Genomic DNA, 19,967 nt, shown 5'->3' on the forward strand with positions numbered 1-19,967 from the left:
TAAACAAGCCTTCTTTCCCCTCTCCCTCACTGCATCTCATACTTCTCAGGGCCTTTAAAATGCTGATATGCAACCTGAGTTTTAAGATGGTGGTGACACAGTATGTGCCATTTGACACAAGGACCCTTTTTGCAGAAGGCAGCTCCCAAGACCAGGGTTGCATAAGACACTGGGTGAATCACAGCTTGCAATTCTAAGTGTGACATATAGTGTAATAGCATTGGGATCTCTTATCAGAATATACAGAACTTTAATCGTGAAATATAGAAACAGTGACCATTACCAGAACATTCTGAGAATCTGCGACTCCTCAAGCCAAGCATTCACAATGGCTCAAATTTCAGTATGCCATCCATGTGGATCTTTTTTACACATTTGATTGTGGTAAGGACACTTCATATGACATCAGTCGTCTCAACAAATTTTTTAAGTGAACATTGCATTGTTGCTGACTGTTGTTAGATGTTGTACAGCAGATCTCTAGGGTTCGTGCATCTTGCACCCCAGAAACTTTACACCCTTTGGTTAGTAGCTCTGCATCTCTCCCTCCCACTGTCTCTCTGTCCCACCGTCTGTGCTGATTTTTCCATCACTTACCCGAGACCCTTTTTCAGGAAAGCAATGGCACACCGAGCAATCTCTTCCTCCACAGGGGCCGACAAACTTCTTTCCACTCTGGAAAGTGAAGCATCTGGTTTAGTAAACCGGTATTGCACACTGAGCTGGGCACATGATGTGTACATGACAACGAGCACCTCGGTTTACCTAACCCACGAGAATTCCACAGTATACTTTTACCTCTGAATCTGTGAGAAGAAAGGACTAATGTTGATGTATCAAGAGGCAAAGAACTTAGACCGTGGCTTGGTGAGAGGGCTGATGATTATGTCAGCAAAATAAAAGTTCCTGTGAGCTAGCACTAAAAAGAAAAAAAAAAAAAAAAAAAACCTTCTATAACCACTTTTCTTTGGCCAGAATCCTGCAAGGTCTCTCTCCTGGCAAGACATTTACTAAGTTGTGGATGATCTTAGAGTATAAAACATATGGTGAGGAAAACTGTAAGTGCACCATGGTGTCTCACTGAAATTGTAAATTTGGCTGCTTTACAGGACCCTCTGGCTTCCCCTCCAAGACCATGGAGTCCTTCCTAGTCACTGCTCTCAGCTCAGCCTTGGACTTCACATGACAGCTGTTTTCTGCAAATTGCTCTAACTCCAAGATGGTTCTTCTAATGTGTCTCCCAACCAGAAAGCTCCTGAACTTGAATAATCTGGGCTCTTTCTCCACTTCTCTTTCCTAACTTCTCTCCAACATTCTTTTTAAAGAGGTACTCCACACTCTCATATTTTCTTAACATTCATGCTTCCTCCAGACACACACACACACACACACACACACACACACACACACGCCCTTTGGGAAGAATCAGCCCCTTGTTCTCACAAATCCTCATTGTCTGTATCCAGAGTCATCTGTCACTTCAATACAAGCGCATAATCCCAGAGTAACTGTTTCCATAAGTAGATCCCTTAACGACAAAACAGCCACCATGATGCACCTGCGCTGACAATGAACACTGAGCATTCCTTCAGAGCCTGGGGCTGCGGGTTGGGAGGGAGTGGTGGCAAAAGCAGCTCTAGGTGCTGGAAGCTGAGAGTGCAGATAGGAATATTGGAAAGGCATTGGGGATAAACTTGGCCTAGTTCATGATCTTGCCTGGTCCAGCCCTCACTGCAAAGCTTATGTATTAACCACACATCTCTATGACTACTAGATCTTTCACACTCAAGGCTATAAACTTAGGCCTTTATGCCAAAGTATGATGGGGAACATAAAGCATTTGAACCAGTATTTATATTCTGATGGAAGACCTCCATCCATACACACTTATGTGCATAAGTCGTATATGTAAATACATCTGAATATGTGTAAATATGAATACACACACATATAAATATACACATGTATATGAATATGTGTATGGGAAGGAAAAGAGTCTATCCAGAATGTATTTTTTTTTCAATCACGCAATTTAGACCTTTTTTTCTGGAAAAATATGCTCAGATGCAAACCAAAAATCTTTAAATTAAGCATTAATAAAATAAAAAGACATTAATATAAACAAAACTCTTTAAGGTCATTGAAAGCATACAGGAATGTGAACCTTGACAAGAATTAAGTTAAAAAATGTATTTGAAGTTTCAGAAATATATGCCTCTTGAGTTTTGAGTCACATTGTTATCTGTGAATACAGAAACATCAAGTTCGAAACTCTGATAAGGTGGAAAAAGAAAAAAAAAGAAAAGAAATGCCCAGGTCCAGGACAGTATGAAAACACTTAAAATAACTAGTCTGAACACTTGGGTTCATTTAAGGTTGGGATTCATTACTTGTGTTCAGTGAGATATCAAAACAACCAGAAAAGAAGGTCAGTTGATTAGCTGGCTTGATAATAAAGGCAAGTTTGTTCTTTCATTGTTTGTTTGTTTGTTTTTACTTAATTGTGCCAAGCATCACAGAGATGTTTGTAGCAAAATTACATTTCAGGAAAGAATCGGTTTAAAATAAATCAGCAGAGTCTAATAAAGGAACAGAAATAGTTCCCTATAAAGCTTTGGTACTGATGAAAGAAAAAAGAGGTAATTTTAGTCTCTATGAATTTCTTCTACGTTAGACATTTCCCAATAAATGCCACCTTAAAAGTGGGAGGTGTTTGTAGAGGACAAAACTGCACTTCAAAAACGGATCATATAAACCCATTTGAAAAAGATAAAGACATATCTCAGACAAGGCAACATTCGAAGTGCAAGCCACATTCACCAGGAACACACCGGCATTCTCAAAAATTAATGTTATTCCTCAAAGAAAAAAGAAGTTCCTATCTGTTTTATCTCAGATTTTTTAAAACAAATGTATGTGGAATAAAATGTTTGAGAAATAAGTTACTGATTTCTAGACTAATAACCAGTCCTACATTTGCACCTCTATTTTTTTTTTTGGAAAAACATTTGCATATGATTAAAAATTCAAACAGAGCAAAAGAGTCTAATAGGAGAAGAAATGTTCTTTTCCAACCCAGACTCCCCGTACCCTCACCGAGACACATTCACTGTCCTCAGTCAGAGTCTGGGTAGTTTTGAACATGCTCACACCATGATCAGAGATGTGTGCACACACACACATGCACCTGTGCATGCGCATATGCACATGTACACACGTGCACATGTAGACATATGCACATACACAGGTACATGCATACACATGTACACACACATACACATGAGCCCAAGTACACACACACAAACTCACTGTTTTGTGATTTGGATCTTGTTTTCTTTTTACCAAAATGGCATATATCTCCATAACTTTCTGTTTTTTCTTAATCAGACATCTTCAAAATCATTCCAAGTTAATAGAATGGCTCTATAGCTTGATTAATCAGTCCTTCTTAGCTATCTCCCTTCTTTTGTTTCTGAATGCTCCCCTGCAATCAATATTCTTGTGCATTTTCTTTATACCCAAGTTAGTATAAATACATATGATAAATTCCAAAAAGGGAAACCCCTGTGTCAACAGGATTATGCATTTGCAATTCGGGTGGAGAATGCCAAGTCGCTTTCCATACATACTGCATTGATTTATATCACTATCTTTAAAACCCAACTATAGTATGAGCTATTTTTTTGTGTGAAATCTCTAAAACCTATTTTTCAAGAATTTTATTCACTCATATGGGACATGAGGAACAAAGGAAGTGAAATTTAAAACTCTGTAGACTCTTATAATTAGAGAAAAAAATACATAATACAAAAAAAAAAACTTGAAGAAATCAGGTAAAAAAAATCCATATATATTTCAATGTAGTTCCATCCATTATTTCAGATGATGGTCTCAAATGTGTGTGAACTAAATGAAGCAAGTCTTATTATCCCTACTTGGGGAGAGCTTCTCATTCCCTGACATGTGTGCTTTTTCTTCCTAACTCATAGGAAAAGGGGAACAGAAGGCACCTTTCTATTTTGATTTGCTTTGAAAAGACCTATGTTAACTTAAATCACAGAAATTGTATTGAGTAAGTCCAAACTAGAGAGGATAGACAGATGAAGATGTGCTGAATAAAAGGACTTAACCAGTTCAGTTGTCTCAAGGTCTACCTGAGTTAGAGGCACTCCATAGTCTGATTTCCCAGAACCATGCGGGGTTGAGTTTAATAACTCAGATTCCTCAGTGAGGAAGCAGAAGAAAGAGATCTTATTACAGAATATTCTAGGCATATCTGTCTCCAGAATTAAAATATTCACATTTAATCTTATATTTCTTGATTTAATCTTGAAGTGCCTCAGCTGCTTCCTGCCCATCTCCATTTTTTTTAATTTTATGTTATAAAATAAAAAAAAATCTCCAATACCTGGGTAACTTGGTAAGAAGTATTTACTGTAAAATAGGAAAGAAACCTCAGAGTCCACCTAGTCCAATGCTTCATTTTGCAGATGAGAAAACTGAGTCCTACAGAGTGGCTTGTTTGAAGCAAAAAGAGTTATAACGGGAGTAATGCATGCAGAGCTAATGAATGTACTTACCCCATATGCATGTTGTACAGAAAAGAGGATAAATATAAGTGACCTATGAAACAGCAAAAATGTAGATTAATTTAAACTGTTCATTTTCATGCAAAACAAACTAAAAAGAGAGAGAACAAAGAAATAAATCCCAGAAAGCTTCTTTTTATTTCTAATAGGCTGCTGTCATTAGTGACAATATTAATGTTATCCTCTCTGGCTGTCACATTACCTTCCTTCTTGCTAATTAGTCAAGTACTCACAGTCCTTTAGTGGGGTTCTCACTGTGCCTGGGACCCCGGGTCCACCCAGATAATCCAGAGTAATTCTCCCCAAGGCCAGCTGATTAGCCACCTTAGTGTCATCCACAAGCATAATTCCCCATTGCCATATAACAGAACATATTCTCAGCATCCAGGGATTAGGATGTGGACCTTCTCAGGGGCTGTTATTCTGAGTATCATACTCATGAAGTGCCCTGTCCTAACTCAGCTAATTGCAGGGCCCCTGCTGTGCTCTGGACATTAGGAAGGTTTTTGCTATTCAAACCTAGTAAGAAAGCAAGAATCTGCAGCCTTTAGATGAGTGTCTTTCCCATTGGTGATGATGTGGGTGCAATTCAGGAGAGTAGAGCGAATTGGTATTTAATAAAAATGAATCACAAAAAAGTAGCATAATGCACAGGTTTCTGAAACAATGTGGCTTTTTGACACATGAAATGTTGAGACAATTCATAACTATAAAACCAACATTTAGAATAAATTATTGAATAAAAGCAAGTGATCGCACTAAGGACACTCACCAGGGATCTCTGGCCAAGGGCTTGATCCACCTGAATGAACACCTTACTGATGCCATGTGCATGGATTACCTCACAGTCAAGTCTTGGGACTTAAAAAAGATTGTCAGGTTTCTCTTCTCTTCCAGAAGACTCTCACTTATAAGTGAGGTTCTATGCCCTGGGTTTAAAGTTTGTATATGTTAAATATAAATACATCTCTTAAAACACAATATGCATCAATGTTGAAAATAATTACTTTCATTATTCATTGTAATGGAAATATTTTTAAAGGGGGAATTCAATTGTTTTTGATGAAACGATCTTACTGATGATTAAACTGAATAAATATCAATTTTATATTTAGAAATTAAAAAATAATTTCCAGTTATTTATGTCAAATATATTTTTGAGAAATGAAAAATAGGTGTATATAATGCAAGTATAAAATATTGCTTCATTGTGTTAAATGGCATATTCCTCTATGTAACATCTGCCCTTGAAAATCCAAGTTAAAATTCACTTAAGTGCATGTTTTTTTTTTCACTTTTTGAAACTAGGAAAGGAACCCTTTAGTATAGAAATACTTTGCACAAATACAGCCAATATGTAAAAAAAATATTTTTATGCAAAATGGTACAGCTGCTGTAGAAAACACTTTGACAGTTCCTCAAAAAATTAAACACAGAAGAGAAAAAAAAAAGAAAAAAAAATTAAACACAGAATTACCATACAATCTAGCAGTTCCACTCCTAGGTATATAGGTATATACCATGATAAATGACATTATTTTCATGCATAAACTTGTACATAAATATTCATAGTAGCCAAAAAGTGCAAACAACCGAAATGTCCATCAACTGATGAATGGGTAAGCAAAATGTGCTACATCCACATAATGAATTCGGCCATAAAAAGAATGAAGTACTGATGCATAGGTGAACCTTGAAGAAAACATTATGTTAAGTCAAAGAAGTCATATATTATATGACTTGCATTAAATCATGTATATGATTGCATGATCTCATGTATATGAAAAACCCAGAATAGGCAAATCCATGGAGACAGAAAATAGAGTAGCAATTGTCAAGGGTTGGAAGAGGAGAGTTGGAAGGTACAGGGTTTCTTCTCTTGAGGTAATGGGATGTTCTGGAATTAGTGGTGACAGTTGCACAACATTATGAATATACTAAAAACACTGAATTATAAACTTTAAAAGAGTTCAAATTGTGAATTCTATTTTGTGAACTTTATCTCAATAAAAAAAGAAAAAAATATTTTCACTCAAAGCACTCTATCTTTGATAAAATATCTCTGGCTTAAAGGAATGTCTTGAATGGAAGTATCTCGAAACTGAAACGTCTCATCTTTAAAATTCTGGCTTCTCTGAAGACCTGTATCAATGAGAATTGGGCAAAGAGAAGAAAACTGGTATTGTTGGGGCTATTTTTAAATTTCTGGATAAAATCTAGATAAACTCAATGCCATATTTATGGGAGACTAGTTCTCCAAGTAGGTGGCTGGACAACATTCCATGATACAGTTTGAAAATCAAGTAGAAGCGGAATCACTCTGAGTGCCCAGATCATTTCCCATCCCCAAATCCATCATTTTAAATACTTCTTAAAGCTGCATTCTGGGAGCAAGTGTCAATAAAACAAATTATTGCTTTGGAAGAAATACACAAATTGGCTTGAATCATTCAAAAGCTACTAGATATTTTAAACAAATGGGAAACAGTAAAAAAAAATTTAAAGAAAACCAAGGACATTTGCATTTAACCCCCAAAGAGATACATGATGCATTTAATCCCTACACATATTATGATAAAGGGTGTACAAAAAGGAATTTTATTAAAATAGAGTGTTGTCGTGGTCACTTTCAGAACAAGAATGCCTGATCATAGTCCTAACACTTAGGAGTTTCTCAAAATATTTTGTAATTGAATGGATGGATGGCTGGATGGATGGGTGGATGGACAGATGGACCAATCCACAGAAATCTAACTGGTCTGTCATGAGTGAAAGTACATTGCTGATTGGGAGTAGCCAATGCATCCTCATCACCATGTACTTAGTAAGTCCTGTGACAACAGGGATTTTATCTTTTTTTATTCACAGTTATCCCCAGTGCCATAATAGTGCCTGGACTATAGTTAGTGCTTAATATATATATATCCATTAGATGAATTAATTTACAGAAGATATTTTGGGACCTTCAGAACGTGAATCAAATACATTTACTAGAGGATGTGAGAAAGACCAACTTTGAATACAGAAGAGGTGATAGAGGAAAGGAGAAAGGGGGAGACAGAAAAAGGGATCATACAGCCTTGGGGGAAGTGGAGAGACAGTGACGTTGATTATGCCAGGGACCCCCTGCTAAGAGTACTGAGTACATCAAGTCACTTACTTCACCACAATTTAGTAAGGAAAGTATTAGTTCTGTTGTAAAGGAAAGCCAAATTAAGTCATTTTAAGTAATTGGTGCAAAGTTACAGAGCTAATAAATGGTAGAGCTGGTTTTTTTTTTTTACTCCAATATATATTCCTTCTCCCAGTTGACACCTAAGCATGGCAGCCTGCAGATGTCTGCTCTCATCTTCCTCTAAGAGGGGTTTTTAAATTATGTACATCCCTTCTCTTTTCACATGGTAACATCAAAAAAACCTTCATTTTATCTTTAAGTAGTTGCAAAGTATAATTGGAATATTGTACTTGGAGATCTATAAAATAAGAATGGTTGCAGCACTGTTTTTTAAATTTTTTAAAAAGATTTATTTATTTCAGAGAGAGAGAGAGAGAGAGAATGAACGGGGAAGGGTCAGCGGGAGAAAGAAAGAAAATCTCAAGCAGAATCCCACTGAGCATGGAAGCTGACACAGGATTCAATCACACGACCCTGAGCTGAAATCAAGAGTTGGATGTTCAACTGACTGAGCCCCCCAGGCGCCCTGCGGCACTATTTTAAATGCAGTCAATGGATCATCATAAGCATCACAAGGATGGTTCTCACCACCATCAGCACATAGCAGTTTTTTGACTGCTAGAAATTTTACATCATTTTTCTTCTTGAATTTGTATTTCCATTCCATTCCCCCACATATATCCATATATCCTAGTGCAATGTTTTTATACTTGAAAATCTTATCCTGATCACCCTACCATACTTCTCTCCAACAACAACAACAACAACAACAACAAATATATATATATATAAATAACATACTTTTTATTTCCTATGATCACAAATATCTAAGTCTTACATTTTTTCACCTGAATTTGTTTACCATTATGATGAGGAGTAGTATATAATCCAAATAAATTTAAATTTTGATGAACAATTATTAAACATACTACAAATGAAATTATATCAGAAATGTAGTTGGCAATGAATGAATTGGGCTTTTGGTTTCTCAAATAGTCCATTTAGCCCAGATCAATCAGGACATCTGGTCAAGAGATGTGGCAGGTCGAGCAACAGTCCTGCTTCCATGTTAGTTTCTTAAAACTATAAATTCTAATAAACCTATTCACAGAAAAAAGAATTTGTGAATAGAAGGAATTTGTTCTATGCTTGTCACCCAATGCTTTGAATTTCTCCTGAGTTGTTTACCAAAAGCAATATAGAATTCATCATCAGCAAGAATCATTTGGAGTGACCTACCATCTGATAGGTTTTCCCTCAATGGTGATGAAAACAAAAAGTTGGACACTACCTGGCCCAGGGATGTGGAGCCTGACAGGTAGACTGCTCTCTACACCTGTGTTTACATTGCCCAGTATCTGGCCCATAGACAGTTCTTGCCCTCTGGGGCAAAGCAGGGTGGTAACAGCTTGGATGGCTGGAGGTGGGGTTATGCCTCTCTGGTGAAAAGTAGCAGAAGGAAAATTGTGAAGGGGCTGGTGAGAACCTCAGCCAAAGGCCCATCTTCCAATAGGACAATTCTAAAAAGTAATATCTATAGCAGTTGAGAATCTAGAAGTTAATTCATCGACTTAATTTTCCCAGCTGCCTACACAACTCTTAAGAATCCTTCTGTGTCTCAAGGGTGTATGTACCTCAACGTGAAGATCTCTGCTCTAGATGAGCTGCCAAAGGTAAAACAAACAAACAAAACTGCCTTGTTCCCTGTTTGACCTGGAGCAAGCCTTGGATGACTTGCCATGTGCTTATCCTGCATGCCTGTCGAGCCCTAGACTAGCCATCAAGAAGTCTTGGAGAGTTTACAACTGTTCTTCCGTCTAAATAGCACCAGTAGCTGAGCAGAGGGCCCATCTGCTATCAGCTGGACACGAACATTGATGCACACAGTGCCTATGGCTGACACAGGACTCCACAGCAACCCGAGAGGATTTTCTTTGCCACAACTGCCTGTGTTAAGAGCATAAAAACTTTTGTCTCAACAAAGCTTTCGATTGCACCAAACAACGAACGAAACTATTCTCACTCAGAACACTGTCCTTCTAACCGACCTACTCACAAATACGTGGCTCTGATCACATGGGATAGGCGGAGGCAGTGAATTTCCAATGGAGTCTATCATTAGTACAGGGGAAAAAAAGCTTTACATGACCCAAAGTGCTGTGCCACTAAACCGTATGCAAACAGCAGCTTTGGGAGATTGCCTACCCAGGAAACTTCTGCCAAAGTTCTGCACCTTTCAAAGGACACGCTTTATTTGGCCAACTGTTATTCTCAGGAAGGGAGCATTCTCCATAAGCTGCTGCCATCGGGCCCCACTCAGGCCCCACCTTCAGCCCAGCTGAGCAAGGAGGCTACCACATTCTCATCACCCAGCCACAGGGTTGGGGAGGAGAACCACCTGACCCAAAAGTAGCCCAACCCAGTGCTTGACCTAGAACTCCGACTCAGGGCTGGGAAGGATGGTGCAAAAAGATGACCTGGGCCAGTCCTCTTGGAGAGCTGAAATTAGGATAGGGAAGAACGGGGGATGAAGGAGGAAGGATGCCTCAGGAAGAGCTCTGAGACACAGTCATACGTTCAAAGGCTGGGACAGGTCAAGGTGAAAGACAAGTCTGAATTTGGAGAAAATAGTTATCCTCAGTAATCATAAAAAGAGGGAGGAAAATGCAAAAAGAGAAAGAAGGATGATCTATAACAGGAGAATGAAAAACTAGCTCATTCCCAAGAGCTGCCCAGTTTCTGATGCAGACTTTTATACAGTCTGTTCCCTTGACCTGAGCAAACTGACCTATCCAGCCAAGTCTGATGAAAAGCATTGCCCCATCTCTACAGCTGGTCCCCAGGCTGTGACACCCCAACTGAAAGCTCTCTTCGAGGTTCCCCTGGAAGTTGAACTTAAGAACCCTGGACCTTCTACACCAGCCTCATTCAGCAATCCAAGTAAGGTCCCCAGGCTCTTTCCCAGCCTGTATTTCTTTCAGTCATTTCTAGCTTGTGTATTCAGCAAACGTCACTAGCCTCTCTTCCTCCAACTCCCTGGGCTGATTTTTTTCTTTCACTTCTTTATGAAAGTTCCTGGACTCTAATTCCCCTAGGACTTCTTAGGAGCCTCTGCTCGATGTTTTCCAAATACTATGTCTGGGAACAAGATCTGAGATCTTCCAAATCATTATTTCTACTATGAGGAATTTGTTTTCTCTGCAACCCAATCTTGAAAAGAAATACACCCTGCTTGGGTTCTCATCGATTGGGGGATGGGGGCGGGCAAGGGCCAAGATTAGAGGACCAGATAGCAGGAGACTGAGTATTAGAACCTTTCAGTAACAAAAAAGTCGTATAAGTATAATGTCTTTTCTTTTCCCAAGGAACATTAAGTCTTTGAGCTCTATTTAATAATATTTTTGTTCTTTCAGCGAAATAACTTCCTATTAATGTCTACATGTTCTTCCCTTTGACCTTCTGATACTTGAGCTATCTGAAGACTCTCTTTTCAAGGCAAAAAATTTTTTGTGTAGTCTGAACACCTATTTGAATACCTTTATCTTTCCAAAATAGAATTCCTAAAGGCTCATCTTCACAAAGAAATAAGCAAAGGGCCTCAAAGGATAGAAGGATAGTGCTCCTGGAAAAAGACTGACATGCTCTGTCCACCTGGGTGGCTGGACATCTCCTTTTGAGGCTTCCACTTTCCCTAGAAGAGATGACCTGTCCTTTCCCCAACACTCAAGCAGGTTATTTGGTTTCAGTCTTTTGAACACTCCAAATTCTTGGGTTGACTCTACCTGCAGACTTTCAAAGAGTTCACGTTGGTTTGAGTTTTTTAGAAAAAGCAGTCAATCTCAATAAATATCACAAGGCTTTGGAAGCAGGTGATGAATCTGGGTGGTCCATGGACCACTGGAATGTGGTTGGAGCTCCACATTCTCTGAGAAGTGACATGGAAAAACTTTGAGAATTACTCAAGTAAATTCTTGAGAATGACTCAGGTCCAACTTGACCAGAATGCTGCTGGAATATGACCAAGCCCGCCTCCACCTTGCCCTCCCTCCAGGTTCAGCTGGATTGTTTGAGAGTACTACAGAGTCCTCAGTTGACCTTAGAGTTCAGTCCAGAGCCAACTGGACCATATCTCAGCAAACTATCTGCCAACATAGGCTTTTATTATCATTTTCTCCTTGAGAACTCCTCTCAATATCAACAGAAAAGTTGACAATAACCATAATAATGTCACCACTTGGAAATCACATGGAGGTGATATATGTTCCAAAAATATACAATTGATTTTCAAACCAGATGGGCCCTTTACCTCCAGGTTAAGAATGACATTCTTGACTCAGAATGGTGTATCTCTTGCCAAAAATACTAATCGCCCAGGTTGCTTTGGTCTGTGATTTTCCCCTCGGGTAGGACTGGAGTGACTCTATATGAATTCTCTGGAACTTTCAGACCTCTGGGAACTGCCTTTGTGTTGAACTCTGGAAGTAACACCCCATGATCCCAGCAGGCAGGGCCCACCCATACTGTAAGGCTGACGTTTGCCTTCAGGGACTTCTCCCTCCCTGCATAGATTTGCTCTGCCTTCTTCTCCTGGTACCATGTGCTCTCATGGTTCAGGATAAAAGCAGGCTCTGGAGTTAGAAAGACTTGTGTTCAGGTCTTGAACACTTAGCAGTATAACTGACCAGGTACATAACTCCTCTGACTTCTCAACATGTGAAATTAATCCCAGAGAGAATTATATGAGTCTAAATTAGCACCTAGCATGGTGCCTGGCATGTGGTAGTGGCTCAAGAAATTTGTCTCCTTACCAAATTCCTTGTAGGAGAAAAAGTTCCCATATATAATATATTAGAAAAGGGTTAGGAGGGCAGCCCCGGTGCCTTAGCGGTTTAGTGCTGCCGTCAGCCTGGGGTGTGATCCTGGAGACCTGGGATCGAGTCCCACATTGGGCTCCCTGCATGGAGCCTGCTTCTCCCTCTGCCTGTGTCTCTGCCTCTATCTCTATCTCTGTCTCTCTCTCTCTCTCTCTGTGTGTGTCTCATGAATAAATAAATAAAATATTAAAAAAAAGAAAGAAAAGAAAAAGGTTAGGAAATCAGGAGCTGGAGCAAGCCTGGGCAGAACTCAGAAAGAGGGCAAGCTTGATCTGAGGGGGGACAGAAAGATCTGGGGAAATGAAAAGAGGAATAAGCCATGACAGTTCCTGCTAAAGTATCTTTTATTTTTATTTTTTTAAAGATTTTATTTATTTACTCATGATAGACATAGAGAGAGAGAGAAAGAGAGGCAGAGACACAGGCAGAGGGAGAAGCAGGCTCCATGCCAGGAGCCCGACGCGGGACTCGATCCCAGGACTCCAGGACCGCACCCCGGGCCAAAGGCAGGTGCCAAACTACTGAGCCACCCAGGGATCCCCCTAAAGTATCTTTTAAATATGAGGAGAGAGAAATTACAGAGGGGGATGAATCTCTAGTTAGCAGACAACACAGAGTTAATGCAAGTTGACTCTGAGAAGACATCAGGAAGAGGTTGGCATTTGGTCTTATCAACTAAAAAAGCCAGCTCCTTCTGTTGTCATGGCAGCTACTGCTCTTCCCCACCTCCACCCCAACCCCACTACTCACACACTGACACACACTTGTCTTAGACTTCTCTTCTTCTGCCTTCTTTTCCTTCCTCCTCTTCTCCATCATCACCACCATCATCACTGTCACCACCATAAGAAAGTATAGTGAGCAGCATTTCTAGAGGGCCACCTAGATGCTAAGCACTGCTGAGGGCTTAACACAGATCTGCAATCTTCACAATCCCCCTAGCAGGTAAGTAATATGATTACTTCTTTTTATAAGTAAGTCACACAGACACTAAGTGACACACCCAGGATTCAAACTCCAAAGCTTTCCTGGGCTTTACAGATCTACTGACCTTATAGCTCCAAAATTCATGAAAATTCCTGGGTGAGCTTCAGGGATTCATGTCTGGGAAGAACAACTCTAGCCTCCAATAGAGCAGCAGCAGCAGAGGCAGTTGATTCTGAATGCAATGGTGCACTATGATACAGAGATATTTGTTTCCTGTGAATCCCAGAAAACTTGAATTCTTGTAGGAAGGTCTTTATGTTTGGAATTCAAATCTGGAAACTCCTAGAGGACAGTTGAAGATCTCAAAAGGCACCATTTCTAACTAAAATATAGAGAAGTCAAATATTCAAGGGGAAAGGAGAGAAAAGGAGTGGGAAATATCAGAGAGGGTGACAAAACATAAGGGACTCCTAACTCTGGGAAACGAGCAAGGGGTAGTGGAAGGTGAGGTGGGCAGGGGGTTGGGGTGACTGGGTGATGGGGACTGAGGGGGGCACTTGATGGGATGAGCACTGGGTGTTAGACTATATGTGGGCAAATCGAAATCCAATAAAAAATATACAAAACAAAAAACAAAAAACAAATATTCGAGCATTTAATGCAGGTATATAGGCAAAAAAAAGGAAGAAGGAGGAAGTAGAAGGAGGAAGAAGAAGGAGAAGGAGAAGAACGAGAAGAAGGAGAAGGAGAAAGAAGAAAGAAGAAAGAAGAAAGAAGAAAGAAGAAAGAAGAAAGAAGAAGATGATGATGATGATGATACACCTGTCTGGCTCAGTGGTTAAGCACCTGCCTTTGGCCCAGGTCATGATCCTGGAGCCGTAGGATCGAGTCCCACATCGGGCTCCCCATAGGAAGCCTGCTTCTCCTCTGCCTATGTCTCTGCCTCTCTCTGTGTGTCTTTCATGAATAAATAAATAAAATCTTAAAAAAAAAAAAGATTTCACAAAATTGCCCAAATGAATTTGCAAGTTAAACAGAAATACTGGAGTGAGCATGCAATTGGCTCCAAGGTAGGAGGAAAGCTTTGTCTTGGTGGAAAGGAGCACAGTATTCACTAAACTCTTAGGCCTTTTCTGAAGAGAGCTTAACTACCTCCCTTTCCTGTAACTACATTCTTGTCTTCTGTCCAGTGTCCATCTGTCTTGCTCTTGGTAGGAGCTGGCTCCTAGAAAATCAGAATCTCCTATTGGGTCTCTCCCTTTGGGCAAGTTCTGGAACTAGACTCCTCTAGGAATGCTTCTGCCACTCTGGAACCTAATAAACATCTCAAGGGCATCCCTCAAACCTGAGCTTCAGAGCTAGGCCATCCCATACTCTTCTACAGACCATAAGAATACATTCAGTGTTTCAGTGTGGACATTATGCATTAATAAATAATAGTGCAAAGCCAAGCCAATGTGCTGAGTATTGGAGGAGGATGACATGTGGGCAGAGTGGCCGAGGCAATTAACAGCTGGAAGTTTCACAAAACCATATGGAATTCCAAAGTTAAAGTAAGACTGTCTCTCTCTGTTCTAAAATTTGAAAGTGAGATTTTTTTTTTTGAAACTTAACAAATTAAGGATAGGAAGAGGTCTACATGAGGTTTTTAAAACAAAAGCATGTGGAAAAAATAAAATAATATGTAGAATCTTGACTATATACAAAAATTACAAGATCTGTAAATTCAAATCCACTAAAAATGTAACAATGTTTAAATCTGGAGTGGTTTTCAGTTGACTTCCCTGGCATTAACCAAAGTGTTTTGTTAACTTTTTTTTTTTTTTGGAATAAACTCCATAAGTATTTTTTGTACAACATAAATAAGTACCTATGATTTTGTTTATTTAAGAAATATTTATCAATCTCCCATTTGGTATCAAATATCACACTAGGCACTGTAGATACTAAAATGATTAGATTTACTTGAAGGAATTCAATACTACTTTGAAGTGCATTGGAAAACATTAAAGATGTATATTGTAATCACTAAAGTAATCACTAAAAATAATGCTGAAAGATGTAACTGCAAGCCAATGAAAAATTAAAATGGGATACCAAAAAAATGAATAACACAGAAGAAGACCAAAGAGAAGGAAAGGGACAAAAAATAGATGAGACAGATCTAAAAGAAATGGAGAAATGGCAGACCTAAATATAGCCATATCATCTACTTGTTGATACAGACTAGAAATTCCTATTAAAAGGCGAAGATTGTCATGCTGAATTTGAAAAAGAGAAAAAAGCCAACTATATGCTGTAAGATACACTAAATAAAAAGTCACAAATAGATTGAAAGCAAAGGCTAGAAAAAGATATCCACACAACACATAAGAAAAACTGGCTATGCCAACAGCACATAAAATAGATTTGAATACACAGTAATGATAAAAAAGTTAATGTGCCAGAAAGCTCTAAGTATTATAAATATGAGCTTCATAGCAGAATTTCAAAATACCTAGAGCAAAACTAAAAGAAGATATAGCTAAATTCTCAAACTTAGTTAGAGACTAACACTTCTCTTGGTAATTGACAGAACAAGGTAGAAAGTATCAGTCAAGACACAGAAGACTTGAACAACAGCATCAAGCATCCTGCTCTAATTTATATATAAAACACCACACCCAACAATTGTAGAATATGTATTTTTCTAAATGGATGTAGTGTGTTCATCAAGATAGACCATATCCCGAAGTATAAAACTAGTCTCGAAAGATTTCAAAAGACTAAGATCTTGTGGATCATTGTATTACAATTCAACCATAAACCATCCAGGAAATTTCCAAATATTTGGAAATTGACACACTCCAAATAACCCATGGGTGAAAGGCAATATTTTGAACTGAATGATAATGAAAACAGCACATCAAAATGTGTGAGATATAACTTACCCAGCCCAGAGAAAGAAAATATATCTATAAATGTTCATATTAGGAAAGAAGAAAAGTCTAAAGTCAATGATCTAAGTCTCTATTTAGAAAACTATGAAAAGAAGAAAAAAATTAATCCTGAAGTAAAGGCTAAGAAAAAATAAAGGTAGAAAAAGAACTCCATAAGACAGGAAGCATCCAAGCAATAGAGCAAAATGAAAGAAATTCTAAGTTGGTTCTTCAGTTTTTTTGAAAAGAAAAATAAAATTGATCTACTTGAGAAATTACCAACGTCAGAAAAGACAAAGAGGAAAACATTACAGATCTACAGGTATTAAAAAGATCATTACAGAATCTTCTGAAAAATCATATACCAATAAATTTGACAATGTATAAAAATGAACACACTTCATGAAAGATGAAAATTATCAAAACTGACACAAGAAGCAATAGAAAATCTGAATAGCCCTATATCAATTAAATTCATGATTGATTATTTGAGTCATTCAGAACCTTCAGCTGGATTCACCAGTGAATGCTATCAATAGTTAAGGAAGAAATGATGACAATTCTTCACATACTTTTACAGAAAATATAAGAGGGAAATGCTGGGCAACTCATTTTATGAGGCTAGTATTACTCAGATGCCAAACAGACAAGGACATTACAAGAAAACTACAGATCGATATCCCTCATGAACATAGACACAACTCTCCTCAAATCCACATATACAGAAGGTCAAATTATCTAGAAGAGCATAATCTAGCTTCTAAAACAACAACGACAAAGTTGGAGAACTTCTATATACCCTGATTTCAAGACTTGCTCTAAAGCTGTAGTAAAAAGGAAATGTGGTATTGGTGAAAGTAGAGACAGGTACATCAGGGAAACAAACAAACAAAAGACCCAAATATAGAAGATTAATTTATTTTCTATGATGATGTTAAGACAATTTAGCAGAGAAAGAGTAGCCTTTTCAGTAAATGGTGCCGGAACAACTGGATATCCACACAGAAAGGAAAATTTAAAATAGATCCTTGCTTCATACCATACCGCTGAATTAACTTAGGATCATTGACTTAGATCATAAAAATATTACAAAAGAAGAAAACAGGTGAAATCTTTGTAAGCTTAAGTGAAGATTATGGAGTAACAAGAAAAGTATAAACCAAAAAAAGAAAAAGTTGATAAATTGGGCTTCATCACAAGAAAGACATTTGCTTTTCAAAAGATATCACTAAGGAAATGAAAAGACAAGCCACAGAATGGGAGAAAATATTCACAGTAAATATATCTGGCAGGGATATTGTATCCAGAATACAGAAATAATGGTTATAAATCAACAGTAAGAAGAGAAATAATCAGTGTTTTTAAAATGAAGATTAGAGGTGCCTGGGTGGCTCAGTTGGTTAAAGCATCTGTCTTTGGCTCAGGTCATGATCTCAGGGTCCTGGGATAGAGCCCCATGTCAGGCTCCCTGCTTAGTGGGGAGTCTGGCTCCTTCTCCCTCTCCCTCCATGATCTCTCTCTCTCTCTCACTCTCTCTCAAATAAAGAAAATCTTAAAAAAAATAAAAAATAAAATGAAGAATAGATTTGAACAGACACCTCGCAAAAGACGTACTATGAATTGTTTACAAGTACATGAAAAGACGTTCAACATCATTAGTCATCAGGCAAATGAAAAGCACATTAACATACCACTTTATAACCATCAGAATAAGATTTAAGGGGATCCCTGGATGGCTCAGTGGTTTAGGACCTGCCTTCGGCCCAGGACATGATCCTGGAGTCCTGGGATCAAGTCCCATGTCGGGCTTCCTGCATGGAGCCTGCTTCTCCCTCTGCCTCTGTGTGTGTGTGTGTGTCTCTCTCATGAATAAATAAATAAAATCTTAAAAAAAAAAAAAAGAATAAGATTTAAAATAATGCACCACAAATATATGGAGGAACTGAAATTCTCATACATTCCCAGTGAGAATGTAGAACGATACAACTTCTTTGGAAAACAGTTTCTTTTATATTTAAACATACATCAAGCCATTTCGCTTTTGGGTATAATAAATTCAAGAGAACTGGAAATATGCGTCCCATACAAAAACACTCACGGGAGCTCTATTTGTAATAGCCCCCAAACTGGAAACAAATCAAATATCCAACCACAGGTAAGTGGCATTTTAAAAGCTGATATCTATACAGTGGAATCCGACTCAGCAACAGAAACAAACTGCTGTTACACATGACATGGATGGATCTCAACATCATTCTGCTGAGTCAAAGAAGCCAGACACAAAAGGGCACATACTGTTTGATTCCATTTATATAAAATTCTAGAAAATGCCAAGTAATCTAGAGTGACAGAAAGCAGATCAATGTTTGCCTGGGCACGGGAGTAGAGAGACATGGACTGGGGCAGGAAATGAGAGAAAAGCTCTGTATCATGATCGTGTTGTTGGTTTCACAGGATGATTGCACCTTGAACTGTGTACCTTAAATAGGTACTGCTCTTCGTACAAAAATGCCAGGGCAGTAAATTAATTTTTCGTGCTGCATTTATGTTTAAAAAGAATCACTCTCTGTACCTGCCCTCGAAAGGCTTTTGTAACAGAAAAGTAACATGCGGTACCAAAAAAGTTGATTTTGGACCATGCTGTTCTAAGAAGTGTGAAATTAGCTGTAAGTAGACAAAGAAGGGTTTCTGGAAGCTTTAAAATAAGCAAGTGGTATGATGTATATGCTGGGCATCACTAACATTCACCAAATATTTCCAGCTCTCTCTCTAGGCAAGAGGTAGACTTTAATTCCCCATCACTCACAAAATGAAGTGTAGCCAATGAAATGTGAGTGTATATGCAGTATGTGTCACCTCCAGGCGGAAACTTTTAGCACAGCTTCTGAGTTGGCACATTCTCTTTTCCTTCCGAGAAGATCAGAGAACGTGTTGTATGGAAATTTCTTGTAGGTTCCTGAGTGGCTAGGATAAGCAGGGCATCCTCCCCTTTCTTACCAGCCCCCCCACCCACACACACACTGTGATGAATATGTAATGTAAATGGGGAGAAGAAATCTTGTTCCCATAAGCCTCTGAAATTAAGAGATCGCTTTTAAGTGCTCCAAAAGCAATCCGTCTTTTCCCACACAATGTGCAATTTTAAGTGGAACTCGGATAATGTTTTAGAAGATGGTTTCAGAGGATTAGCTAGAAGGCTGCCTTCATCCATAGATGATGAGTGTAGCACTAGGTGGTGTGAATCCTGAGGAAATTGGTTACGTCATTCAACTTTTTTAACAACAGTAAAGAACACCAAAAAGACCCCTGCCCTTGTGGGGCTTCCACTCACATGTAGGGAAGCAGACATCCCCCCTTTAAGCCCTGCGTAGAAAATAGACATATCGTGATTATGAAACAGGGCCAAAATAATAATATCGGGCTTGTTAGAGGCAATGGTTACTTCACTTTGTTCAAAACCCTCATCTGCCATCAGTGTAAAAAG

The 19,967-nt window shown here is 38.6% G+C and overlaps 1 protein-coding gene across 4 annotated transcripts in view; it reads right to left on the reverse strand.

Annotated features, from left to right (window-relative positions):
* The window catches only part of COL4A4 (collagen type IV alpha 4 chain), a 125,554-nt gene that overhangs the window by 102,825 nt on the left and 2,762 nt on the right, over positions 1-19,967 (reverse strand). For 3 of the 4 annotated variants that reach the window (XM_072796478.1, XM_072796479.1, XM_072796481.1), the window contains exons 3-5: positions 5,362-5,518; positions 4,581-4,623; positions 598-675 (exon numbers count right to left, since the gene is read on the reverse strand). In XM_072796478.1, coding sequence (XP_072652579.1) covers positions 598-675; positions 4,581-4,623; positions 5,362-5,423 — 183 coding nt within the window. In that variant the 5' untranslated portion in view covers positions 5,424-5,518. The remainder of the gene's footprint in view (positions 1-597; positions 676-4,580; positions 4,624-5,361; positions 5,519-19,967) is intronic. The other variant, XM_072796480.1, reaches the window with a different exon arrangement.

The sequence above is a fragment of the Canis lupus genome, chromosome 24 (assembly GCF_048164855.1).
Source record: "Canis lupus baileyi chromosome 24, mCanLup2.hap1, whole genome shotgun sequence".
NCBI classification, from domain to species: Eukaryota; Metazoa; Chordata; class Mammalia; order Carnivora; family Canidae; genus Canis; species Canis lupus.